The sequence below is a fragment of the Phyllostomus hastatus genome, unplaced genomic scaffold (genome assembly GCF_019186645.2).
Source record: "Phyllostomus hastatus isolate PE091 unplaced genomic scaffold, TTU_PhHast_1.1 phas_scaffold_555, whole genome shotgun sequence".
Lineage (NCBI taxonomy): Eukaryota > Metazoa > Chordata > Mammalia > Chiroptera > Phyllostomidae > Phyllostomus > Phyllostomus hastatus.
The window spans coordinates 3,733,217-3,745,736 of NW_025334036.1; the positions used below are offsets into that span (position 1 = coordinate 3,733,217).

Sequence of the window (12,520 nt, forward strand, 5' to 3'; positions counted from 1 at the left end):
TGTTTTTCACGGCCCCTCTGCCCACCCTCCTCCTTCCACAGGAGTCTGGGACCCACCGACCTGTCTGTCCAGCACCCCCATTTCAAAGATGGGAAGGCTGAGGCCCGGGGTGTGTTGGACACCGGTGCCCGCTCACATTGGGGGTGGGGTGGCAGCATTTGGCTCCTTGGCCTCTCTGTGGGGCCCTGACCTGCCCCCTGTCTCCACCCCAGGCTGGCCCGTGCCTTTGACATTGAAGGTCCTAACTGGTCCGCAAGCACTCAGGGCGGTTTCCAGGCCGCAGGCATCTTCGTGTCCCTGGCCATGGCCCTGGGGGGCGGTACCCTCGTGGGTAAGTAAGTGGCCATGGCTGGGCCAGAGAAGGTGGGGCCGATGCGGGGCTGGGGGTTGGGGGACCCAAGAGTTTGTAGCAGGGGCCAGCGGGGAGCCTCCAGGACCCCTCTGTCTCTGCCCTGAGGCCCCAGCACTGGAGAGACTTCCCCACAGGCGGGGATGCACTGGGTGGGCAGAGAGGAAGTAGGTCCTGACCTCCGTGACCTCCAACTTCCTTTAGGATGCATCTTGAAATTGCCAATTTGGGGACAACCCTCTGACCAGAACTGCTTTGAGGATGCCGTGTACTGGGAGGTGAGTTTTATGGGCTCGTCCCCCCACACCAGGATGGCGGCAGGGAGGCTGCCGAGACCCCACCCGTGCGTGGCCACTGCGCCGGGGCCTGGGGGGCCAGAGGCTGAGGGCTGGAGACAGAGGCCGCCCCACCTTGCTCCTCCATCTGGGCGGCCGTGTCCCCCGGGGGCTGCAGGCTTTCATCTAGAGCAGCAATCCCCAAAGCGTGGTCCCCACCAGCATCCCCAGGGGACTTGTCTCCGTGGAATCCAAACCTCGGGGTGGGGGCGTGTCTGCCTCCCAAACCTGTCCCCGGATGCAGACCCCGAGCTCCCGTGCCGGGGGCCATGCTGCCTTTGTGAGAGGAGGCTCCCTCCTTTGGTCTCCAGGCTGGGGTGGCCGGGGTGCCTGTACAGAAATCCACCTTGGAAGACATCATCCTAGAAGCTAAAAGCAGTGGGGGGTCTTTTAAAACATGCCGTAACTGGGGCTTCCCCTGACGTCAGGCAGTCCTGCCTCCCCATGCTTCTTCGTGATGGGGCGGTTTGCCTGTGTTGGGTGGTGGACGAGGGCCGAGGGCCCTTCCCGGCTCCTGCGCTTCACGCCCCCCCCACCCCTGCCCCGGGGATGCGGCCTGCCCGGCACTGCCTGGCACGTGGCTGTGTGGTGCTAACGCCATTCCCAGGTCTTCAGGGCAGTTTTAACCAATGTCCACCCCAAACCAGTGTCATGTACATAACCAACAGGCCTTTTTAAATCATTCCCTTTAAATTACTTTTTAATTTTATTTGTTGACTGCAGGGGGAGAGAGAGAGATTTGTTGTCCACTTATCTATACATTCACTGGTGGATTCTTGTACGTGCCCTGACCAGGGATCAGACCTGCAACCTTGGCCTATCAGGGCGACACTCTAACCAGCTCAGCTACCCTGCCAGGGCCTCTAAATTACTTCTTTCCATTATAAAGTGAATAGAAGCTCGTGAAAGAAAGTCTGGACATAAAGAGAAATAGAAAGAAATCCCATCCCCCTAATTCAAGCACTATTAATATTTTTTAGTATATTTCCTTCCAGTTTTTTTTTTTTTAAATCTGTGTAGGTTTTTCTGACACAGCTGAGAAGACATTATCCACCCAATTTGGTGTGCGGTTCCTTCCCTTTATCGCTCCTAAGAAGTGTTCCGTGTCTTTAATTCTTAATAAACTTTCTTTCTTAGCAGCATAATTATTTGCACGCTGTATTCAAAGTCAGAACCTAAACTATTTTAGACACCACGATTACAAAGCACATGGGTCTAACGCTCGCGAGACACGCGAAGAAAGCACCGGTAGGCGCGGGCGATAGGTTCGGTGTCGGTCTCTGTCATCTAGTCTGGGCGCACACCTTTCTCTGCACACACCCTGCCGCAGCGGTCATTTCTGAGTAGCAGAATTCCGCGCTGGAGAAAGTGCACGCTAGCAGGCTGTGCCCTGGCCGACCGCTGTCTGTCCCCTGCCCTGGCTTCTGGGCGGGTTCCCTGACAGACACGTCCCCGGGGGGATCCACTTCCTGGCGCAGAACGCGCACCACACACCTTTCAAAAGTGGGTTCAGCACAGACGGAATCCCCCCCGCCCCCGAGGCTGGGTGACCAGCCTCTAGAGCGCATTTAGGACGCTTTCACTGTGCCTTTCACTCGAATGAATGCCTTCCCATTCGTTGTTCCAGCGGGGCAAGGGCTCTGGTCCTGGCAGGGTCCCAGCACCCTGGACAGAGGCGCACGTGACGTGGGGGCGGGGCCCAGGGCGCAGGACTGCCCGGCTCCTCCGCGCGCAACCTGCACAACGGTCACTAGGTGGCGCCCGCCACACACCGTTTGGGACTCCCGACTGGCCCAGGCTGCCCTAGTCCCATTGGGGCCACTCGCCAGGTCCGGGGCAGAGCTCTCACAGGAGCTGCCTCCTCTCTCTGCAGGTGCCCGAGGAACACAAGAACGAAGCCTTACATCCTGAGGACTCTACCCTCAAGCCATCAGAACCTTAAGCTCCCAGAGCGGGCGAAAGACAGGTGAGCATGAGCGTGGCCTGTCAGGGTCTCCCCCGGGGGAGAGGTGCCCCGCCCTGGGGATCAGATGCTGCCAGCACAGGGGCAAAGAGACAGCACCGAGAAATGAGGATGTGAGCTTCCCCCTCCCCCTGCCCGGGGTGGCGTGGGCCGGCTGGGGTTGGTGGGGGAGACACTCAAAGTGGAGACGACAGGACTGGCTCTATTCAATTGATCAAGTCAAGCAAGACCCCTGCCTTCCTCCCTCCTTTCCGTCAACCCACGTTTCCTAGCCCTTGCGGGAACGTGCGAAGCCTCTCTCTTACCCTTTTCTGCGTCTAACCCTCCAGCGATCCCTGAAAAACACAGGCACAATTCCCTCCCTCCCTTTATTTTTTTTGAAGATTTTATTTTTAGAGAGGGAAGGGAGAGAGAAAGAGAAGGAAACATCAGTGTGTGGTTGCCTCTCATGCGCCCCCTACTGGGGACCTGGCCCACAATGCAGGCATGTGCCCTGACTGGGAATCGAACCAGTGACCCTTTGATTCACAGGCCGGCGTTCAGTCCACTGAGCCACACCAGCGAGAGCATTTCCTTCCCGTTGATAGACAAGGGAATTAAGCCTCAGAGAGGTTCAGGGTTACAAGGTCCCGGAGCGGGCAGGTGGATGAACTGGGGTCTTTCCAGGTTGTGGTCATTGCCCTTATTATCGTTATTTGACCTCCTGGAGGCGGGAGCTTGGGAAGAGCTGTGTCTGGGGCGAAAGGGGGAATGCCCTGGCGGGAGAGGACGTGGGGGTTCAGGAAAGAGAAAGGTGAGGCCGTGACCAGTGGTGCCAATGCTCACCCCACTCACGAAGGGAAAGGTGCCCGAGGAGCTCTGGCAGGAGCTGACAGCGGCCCCTTCTCTTGGCTCTCTCCCTGCAGGCTCCACCGACGGCTCTGGCGTTCTAGAAGGAGCTGGTGATTGATGCCCAGGCTGGGCACACCAGGGCGAGGGGAGCAGTACCGGCCTGCTGGCCTGGCCCGGGGGGCTGCCACCCTGCCCTCCCCCTTCATCCCAGGGGGCCCGCCTGAGAATGGAGAAGGAGGAACTGTAGACGAAGTGGGCGTCCCCGCCAGCTTCCGGCCGCAGGAGACCTGCCACCAGGGGGGGTCTTCGCGGCCTCATCCTAAGAGGAGGAGGCAGGAGGGGGCGCTGGGCCTGGAAGCGGACCCCAGCTCTCCTGGGTGACCAGTTGGCTGACAGCCGCCCACTGCCGGGCTCGTCCGCCCCCTGCCGGGCTCTCGGCCTGCACGCCCCATGCCGCCCGGCCCCCAGGCCTCTCTGCGCCATGTGCAGAGGGCAGCCCTCGTGAATAAACGGTGTTCTTTGTAAAATGGGTGTGAGCGTGCTAACAGGGCCAGTCTCAGGGTGAAAAGGACCCAGGACACCGAGCTTCCTGCCCCAGTCCTGACCTCCCACCCTGAGCTGCTGTCCGCGCTGTAAGGGGAAGACACCCCAGGCTGCTGAGGGGGGATTTGGGGTGCTGGAGCCTGCTGCTGCCTGGAGCCCCCTCAAAAGGCTCATCTTTGGGGCTTGGGCATTTCCCCAAAGCCCCTCCTTACTGCATGCCAGCCACCCCAGAAACTCACCCCCTGTGAAACCGACATGCCCCCTGAGCCCCCAGCATGACCCGGCTTCCAGGGTGAGGGGCGGGGAGGGCCTTTGGGGGCCGATCGCCTTCCCCCCACCATTCCCTTCTCCTTCCTTGCCAGGCAGCCCTGCTCGCCCTCCACAGCAGAGGGAGGTTTCATCAGTTTAGGTCTCCCATCGCTTACCGAGGCCCGCCCACCACCCTGGGCGGAGTCACACACAGTTCCGGCCCTCGGGGGGCCTCACCATCTAGCTCGGGAACCACCCTGAACCCTGCCAGGCCTTCAGTGCCCAGGTGGCTTCCCGCAGGGGGTCACCTGAGGAGGGTTTTGGAGGCTGAATAGGAGTTCACCAGAAGGCTGGCAAAGCGACCGCTTGGGCCGAGACCCAGGGATGGGAAACGACACGGCGAGGTTGGGTTTGGCTAAAAGAGAGGTGACAGGTGACGGAAAAGCACACCACCTGGAGAAGAAGCAGAGTCTGGACCCTCTGAGGAGCAGAGACTCCAGCGAAGGAGGGGGGAGGGGGAAGGGAGGAGAGGGTCTCTCCTGCCTGCGGATCCGCCCGCCCTCCGCGCCCTCCTCACTATTCACACACACACACACACACACACACACACACGAGGTCCCAGGCCTTCCCTCCCTTTGCCGGGGGTGGGGCTGGAGGAGGAGGAGGAGGGGAGGAGGGAGCTGAAATGCAACCTATTCATGTTCCCGCGACGCAACACCCCTCATTTTCCATGCTGGGTAAAGACAAAAACCCTTTACAACCTGTTTCTGGAACTTGTCAGCAGCTGCCAAGAGGAGCATGTTAATTAAACGTCGGCAAAGATGGAAGCCGGAGGCCCCGGCTCTAATTGGACAGTTTGCTGCGCCGGATCGGAAAACATTGTGACAAAGGAGGAGGTGTGCGGGGCTCGGCGGGGGGCGGCGTGCTGGGGAGGGGGCCGCGCTTTGATTTCAGCTGACGGGGGCGGCGCCGCCTCGCCAGGCACGCCCACAGAGGGCCGGGGAGGGGCCTGCAGGCCGGGGGACAGGGGCAGGGCGGGGCGGGCCGGGGCGGGCCGGGGCGGGCCGGGGGGGGGGCAGCCAGCTGTCCCCTGGTGGTGCTCGGCTTTGGGGCAGAGGCTGGGCAGTCACCAAGGGGCGATGTCGGGGCTGCACTGGGCCCCTGTGGCCCAAACTGCCTCTGGGGCACGTGATCAGGGATGAGGCCTGACACATGCTGGCTCCCGGGAGGCTCGTGGGGGGGAACCCGCGGGGTAGGTCCTCGACGAGCTGTGCTGAGCCTGGGGTTGCAGGGGTGCACCCCGAGACTGTCCCCCCATCCGCGTGTCCGTGTGTCCGACGGCTGTCTCCCAAGTCCCTCCTGCTCCTGACTCACAAAGGAGGCGCTGGGGACCGTGCTGGGTGCCTTCCCTGCCCTGCGACCTGACCTCCCAGCCACCCTGAGAGGCAGGGAGAGAGAGAGAGAGAACCCCTACCTGTCACACCCACTTGCCAGGCCCACAGAGGACAGAGAACCCGTCGAGGTCACAGTGTCACTGGAAGCGGTGCCAGGGTGTGCCCGTCCCTCCGACCCCAACGCCGCGGGGTCCTGGGCCCCGTCCTGCCCACTCCCTCTGGCTCCCGGCGCAGCCGGCCCGGCCAGGTCTGGAGGCCCGGAGAGAAAAGGAGCATTCTCAGCCGAAAGCACCCTTCTCAGGGGGTCTGGGCAGAGGGGCCTGAAAGATGGAGGTGCAGCAGGCAGGGGTGGGGGGGTCACTTGGGACCCAGCTGCATCTCCTGAGGTGGCCTCGGTGAGCTAACAGGGCAGAGCCCCCCCACCTCGGTCCCCTTCTGCGTCACCCCCACCCACACTCCTCCTGAGCTATGGCCCAGGACGCCCCGTTCGGGCTGGGAGGCCAGGCTGGGGCCTGGGAGAGCCGGAGCAGCCAGGATGGGAAAGGGGCCTCCGTGGCTGAGCCCGAGGATTAAGAGCCACAAAGTGAGTGAGGGGGGGCGGCCCGAGCAGCCTGTGCTGAGCAGGGTCCAGGCTGCGGGCCGGGGGCCTAATCCCCTGGGAGCTGCAGCTGGGGGAGGCCCGGGACTTTGGCTGCTGTGGGGGCAGAGCCGGCCTGCACGGGGTGAGCAGCTGGTCCTGGGTGCTCAGGGTGGCGGCTCTGAGTAGGGCCAGAGGGGGTGGGGAGGTGCACCCACGAAGGCGAGGGTGCATCTGTGGCCCCGGCCCGGGCAGGGTATCTCTGTGGGACCCTCTGAGGACAGGGGACCCAGGGTGCTAGGGACAGTGGCAGCCCCTGCAGGTCTGAAGGTTAGGGCCTACCTTGGGGGTGTGGTGGGGGGGGCACTCAGGCAGCTACGAGGACCGCTCAGGGGTCCCCGGCCTGTCGGGGAGAGAGGCGGTGCCCCCCCCCCCACCCCGCAGCAGGCCCGAGTGGGTGCTGTGTGTATGTGTGTGCGTGAGTCTGCTCCCGCGGGCGCACCATCAAGCGGGGTGCTTGAGAAAGGCCCTTCAGAGCCGGCTGGAAGGGCTCTGCAAATTGTAATCAGATTAAGGGGGCCAATCACTTAGGGCTCTTGAAAAGGCCACAAGGCTTCTAATCAGCCCTGCGTGCCTGGCCCACAAAGCCCGGGCGGAGCTCGGCGGGAGCCACCCGCCGGGGGGCCGCGGGGCGGGGGCGCTCTCTCCCCTCTCTGTCTCTCATAATTATGTCAATTTGCTAGCCAAATTGTTTGCTCGAGTGGACCGGGGGGCCTTGTGCCCCATTCATGTGGTAATGTGGGAACCCGGCCGGCCTCCCGGCTGGGAAAATAGGAAGTTCCAGGACCCTTCTCCGGGGAGCAGGCGGGCCAGGGCGCGGGGCTCCCAGGCCTTGGGAATCCTCGCCCAGTGAGGGGCTTGCCTCCGCCCCCCCCTGAGTTCCAGAAACATCCATCTTGGGGTTGTGCTCCGCCGGCTCGTCCTGTGGGGGCTGTGGAGCTGAAGGGTGGGGGGCAGGCAAGGAGCCCAGGAGGGGGCAGAGGGGCGGCCTGCAGGCTCCTGTGGGGTGAGGGTGGACGGCTGTCCTGCCTGGTCCCGCGCGGGCCGGGCTGAGGCAGGAACGGTTTGGGAGCAGCCCCAGGGGACGCCCGGGAGCCAGGGTCCTGAAGGGGGCAGAGGCCCCGCCCGCATGGATGGGCGAAGGCGGGAGAAGGTTCTCATCCGTCGTCCTCAGGCCTTAACAACCGTCGGGGAGGCAGGTACTGGCCTTCCCATCTCACAGGCGAGGAGAGCGAAGCTCAGAGAAGCTGAGTGACTTGCCCAAGGACACACAGCCACGGAGGTCCGTCCCTTCCTCTACGCAGCCGACAGGGAGCACAGAGGACGCAGAGGGCCAAGATGGCCAGGGCGGGGGGCAGCGATGTCACGGGGACCCTCAAGTGCTGGCACGCTGCGGGTTTTGGGGGAAATTTCATTACATTTTGCAGTCCCTCCGCCTTGTCCTCCGATCAGTGTGACGGTGTTCGCTGGTAGCGTCTCTCAGCCAGTGGTTTTCTCAGAGTGTGGTCTAGACCCACAGCACCACCATCCCTGGGCACCTTGTTAGAAAAGCAAAACCCGCCCCAGCTGGTGTGGCTCAGTGGGTTGCGTGCCGGCCTGTGAACCAAAGGGTCACTGGTTCGATTCCCAGTCAGGGCACAGGCCTGGGTTGCAGGCCAGGTCCCCAGTAGCGGGTGTGGGAGAAGCAACCACACATTGATGTTTCTCTCTCTCTCTTTCTCCCTCCCTTCCCCTCTCTAAAAATAAATAAATAAATAAATAGAAGTCTTAAAAAAAAAAGAGAAATGCAAAATCCTTGAGTCCTCGCTCCCCCAGCCTACTGAGTCCGAAACTGGGAGCTGTCCGTCTCCCCGGTGCCCACTCTAGTTTGCGACCCACCCCAATGGAAGTCCTCTCGTTCCCCTGGTGACGGACACCCAAGGTGTTGCCAGTGTCCGGTTATTAAGACGTGCCCTGCGGCACGCCCGCCCCTTTATCTGCGAGGGGGCGCCCCTCGAGACCGTCCCTTCCCCCTGGAAGTGTTCAGTCTCGGGGAACCTTCCCAACGCACTTCAGACGCCGCGCCCAAACCCCACCTGCGTGGCGCCGCCGCGCGCACCTGCTGCAATTCGGAGAGGCGCTGCGGCATCCTGGCAGTGTCCGGTTTCCCCGTCAGACACTGGAACTCCGCAGGGCACAGGGCGTGAGGTGCCGTTCACAGAATTACGCACGACTGAGGCCGGCGCGGTCACGGACCCACACATACCCGCCGCAGGAGGGGTTAGAACGGCCTCCCCCTTTCCCTGAATTTCGTGAAACTGCGGACACAGTCGCGAGGGGTCCAGCATCCATCCGATGACCTCGCACTTCCTGGGGACGTCCCACTTCTCACGATGGCCTCTCTGTCGTGACTCTGTGAAGCGCGTGTCGTGTCTCTTTTTGGGAGCGAGCATGTCTTTCGCAGAGACCCCCCCGCCACGTTTCACCCTGCTACACCCTTCCCATCGACAGGTGGGGTCGGTGCCCTGACCACCACCCCCGAAACCGAGCTCGGTGACCGCCGGACCAAGCGAACACGACAGAAAGGGCCGCTGTGCCAGGTTCCAGGCCCCGGCCGCAGGAGACTGACCGCTTCTCCTTCCGGTCTCTCGGGGACTCTTGCCCAAGGGGCCCAGCTGCCACGCCAGGGCACGCCCCCGGCCTGCACCCGGGCCCGTGACTGAGCCCTGGTGGTGACGCACCTCCGATTGCCTGCGGACACCGAGTGGACCGGAGACCAGGGGGCCCCCCGCTCAGCGCCGCTGGGCTGCAGGCAGGTGAGTGGGGCGCATCGAACGTTGCTACACCCGACGTGCCTCAGCAGTGTGGCAGCAGCAGGGCACCGTGCCCTGGCACCACCCACTCGGATGCCTGACACCCTCACCGATGTGAGGACAGGGCTGTCTGGGGGTGACCTAAACCTTCTAGAACCCTCCCACGGAGGCTGGGGCTGGGGCTGGGGCTGGAGCCGGGATCTCTTCCCGGACTCCAGATATGTTTTTATACTGGGGATCGAACCCACAACCTGCTGGTGCATGAAAGGACGCTCCAGCCCACCGAGCCGCCCGGCCAGGGCCGTTTGTACGCATTTCTGGTTAAAATCACTCTGAGCATCTACGCACACGGGATTAAGCGCACATGAGACAGACACCTCTGGCGACGTCTGATGGGAGGAGAGACCGATCGTGGAACAGGCAAGGGGGCGGGGCCGGCCCACCTGCTCCCCAACCCCCTCAGACCTGTGCCCTGTCGGCCCAGCTCCGTGCCCCTTTCCCTCGTGCCCGAAACCTCCCCCCTCGGGTCCCGGCGAACCCAGGCGCACAGGTCGAGTGTCCTCCAGGGCACCGTGAGGGGCCGCACACGATTCGTGTTCCAGACTCTCTGTCCCGTCTGAGGCGCCAGGTCACTGAGCCGACCCCTCGCACACGCCAGGGGCCGCAGCTGGAAGGCGGGTTGTGCGTGTGCACAGGAGTGTGTGCTTACACCTGAGGGTCCTTGTGAAAAGCTGCCCCTTCTGTGCGTTCCCAGGAGATGCTGCCATGGGTCGGGCAGGCAGAGCTGGCCCCAATCCCCTCCGCTGAGAGAGGGGGAGGGGGAGGGACCCCCTGCTCAGAAGACACGGCACTTCGGGCCCGACCGCTCCAGTGTGTGGCGGGGATGAGAGTTTCTGCTTCTCCTTTGACCCCCTCCTGTGCCGTCACACTAAACATGTTTTTCATTGATTATCCTGAAAGCTAACAACATTTTTTAAAATCCTCATCCAAAGATAGGTTTCCGCTGATTTTAGAGAGAGGGGGAGGGGGTGAGAGAGAGAGGGGAGGGAGGGAGAGGAGAGAGAAACATCAGTAGGCTGCCTCCCGTACCGACCCCGACCAGGGACCGATCCCCCAACCCAAGAGTGCGCCCCAAACCTGCGACCCTTCATCGGGGCACAGACGATGCCCCAGCCAACAGAGCCACCCGGCCAGGACAAAGCTAATAACATTCTTTAAAACAATGTTTTAAGAATTGGGGGGGCGGGCAGCGGTTAACCTGTCACCCCTGCCTCTGGGGCAGGAAACGGCGGGCTCAGGAAAGGCGAGGAGCGGAAGCCACTGGACGGGGGACACCCCAGCCTGGCTGACGCCCCAGAGCAGGAGCCGCCCGCCAGAGGGCGGCCAACGGGCCCCACGGCACCGAGGACAACGGCTGGGCTCCAGGGACAGCGGCCTGCACCACGACCCTCTGTAACTTCTGGGTGCTGGGGTCCCGGGCGTGGGCTGGTGGCCACATTCGAGCCTCCGTGCCTGCGGTCTTGGGGACAGAGGATGGGGGTCCCAGACTGAGCAGCAGCGCACCCCACAGGCCATGTTTGCCCCCCTCCCGCCCCTGCCCTGTCAGCCCTAAAATATGAAGCTACCCTTTTCAAGGGGCAGATTCCATACATTTAAAAAAAAAAATCTAAGTTGTCTCCTGAGCACCTGGCAACAGTCCCCTGTCCTGCGGGCCCCTCCTCCTTGAACCTGGGGACCTCCTGACAGGGACCCCTGGGGGCCTCCGCCCAGCAGAGAGGTTCCCTGGGTGGGAGAAGAGGCTCGAGGGCTCCCCCTAGCGGATGGTATGAATAGGCCGAGGCATGGCCACCCCAGGCCTCGGCTTGTGCGCCTGTGGAGTGGGTGTTCCAGGGCTGGGCCTGACCTGTCTGAGCATCGGGCCCTCCCCCTAGAGAAAAGGGGTTTGAGAGATTCACACCCCCCCCCCACCCTGAGGGGCCATGGACCCCCCTCCCAGGCTAAGACCCCTCCTCAGCACCAAGGCCCCCCCGCTCCTCTTCTGCCTCAACCGCTGAGTTGGGTTCAGGGGGACCCACCACTCAACCCCGACCCCCGACCCCCCTGACAGACTGCCGAGGGCCGCCCCTTCCCCTGGGGCGCTGGTCTCGCCCGGTCCCCAGCGGCTGCGGCCTCTCCTTACGCAGGAGCAGCGGGCGGGCTGGCGCTGCATTAGCATAACACTCCCGGGAGGTGCAGGCCCCCCGGGAGGCCTGGGCTTTGTCCCAGAGCCGGCCGGGGCCTGCAGACGGCCGGCCGGCCGGCGGGCCGGGCCGCTCACACCCTTGTGACGGCCAGATGAAAGGGGGCGGCACAAAGCGGCTGCCCGGGCCGGGCGTGGGGCGCTTTGTGAGCCTCCAGACGGAGTTACAGACGTCTGCGGAACGTCAATTACCGCTGAATGAAGACGTCTGCTCGGCCCAGACGGGCCTCCTTTCAGCCGGGGCGGTGTCTCCAGGCCGGGCCCGGGACGCCTTCAGCGGCCTGATTGGGCGACTGTGACTCCGGGGGCGCCCGACGCTCCCCCGTCCTGGGGGGGGGGGATGGGAACGGGCTGGGCTGGCCTGGCCTGCCCCCGGCCCAGCTCTGTCCTGGAATGCACGCAGGGTTGGGTGGCGAGAGAAAGGAGCCGCTCGTCCGCCCACCTTCCCTCCCCTCCCCCTGCGGGCCGGGCCGGGGCCTTGGGCACAGGAGGGCGGCGCGACCTGGCCGTCCCGCTTGCCCCGGGTCAGCCAGGCCTCCATCCCAGGCCTCTGTCGGTGCGGAGGCAGCTACTGGCTAAGACCGGGGTTCGACGGTTCTTTCTCCTGAAGGCCAGGGGGACGCGTGTTTCGGGGAGTCTGAGGAGAGCCTGAGGTTCACGTCCCAGGGCTACTAGAGGTGCCGAATCTGGCCCCTGATATCACTGAGCCACGGGGTGGACTGGGTGGGCGGGGGGGCGGGGACCACTGCCCTCCAGCCCCTGCAGCCCCCTTGCTGAGCGAGACCAGTGAGCCTGCATTTGCGGAAGCCTGTCCCGCCCCTCAGGCCGGTGGGGGTGGGGGTGGGGGCGGGGGCCGGAACCCTGCCTGGCACAGGGGGCCAGCCCGGGGCTCTTACCCCTGCGCCTGCATGTCAGAGTGACAGAAGGGCTGTGCCACTCAGAGCCACCGTGCGGGGAGGCGGCAGAGCCATGGTGCAGCGTGAGGACCTGGGCAGAGCTTTGGTTCTGCGCAAGGTGCTCTGGGCTGCCCGTTCCCGGCTGGTGGTGGACCCCCCCCTTCCTGAGGTGCCCTCACCCCAGGAGATCCCCTCCCTGTGGGGGGAGGGGGTTCCTGGGCAGCAAGGGCGTTTCCTAAGGACCCCCATGCTCCCCGGGCCACCTGTCCTGACACCTGCCCAGCAGGACCCG

At 63.7% G+C, this 12,520-nt stretch overlaps 1 protein-coding gene across 1 annotated transcript in view; it reads left to right on the plus strand.

Moving 5' to 3' along the window:
• RHCG (Rh family C glycoprotein) overlaps positions 1 to 4,005 on the plus strand; it is a 13,488-nt gene extending 9,483 nt beyond the window's left edge. Inside the window, exons 8-11 of the mRNA XM_045825004.1 lie at positions 213 to 331; positions 554 to 627; positions 2,558 to 2,650; positions 3,553 to 4,005. Of these exons, the coding sequence (XP_045680960.1) occupies positions 213 to 331; positions 554 to 627; positions 2,558 to 2,626 (262 nt within the window). The 3' untranslated portion in view covers positions 2,627 to 2,650; positions 3,553 to 4,005. The remainder of the gene's footprint in view (positions 1 to 212; positions 332 to 553; positions 628 to 2,557; positions 2,651 to 3,552) is intronic.
• The last annotated feature ends 8,515 nt before the right edge of the window (positions 4,006 to 12,520 follow it).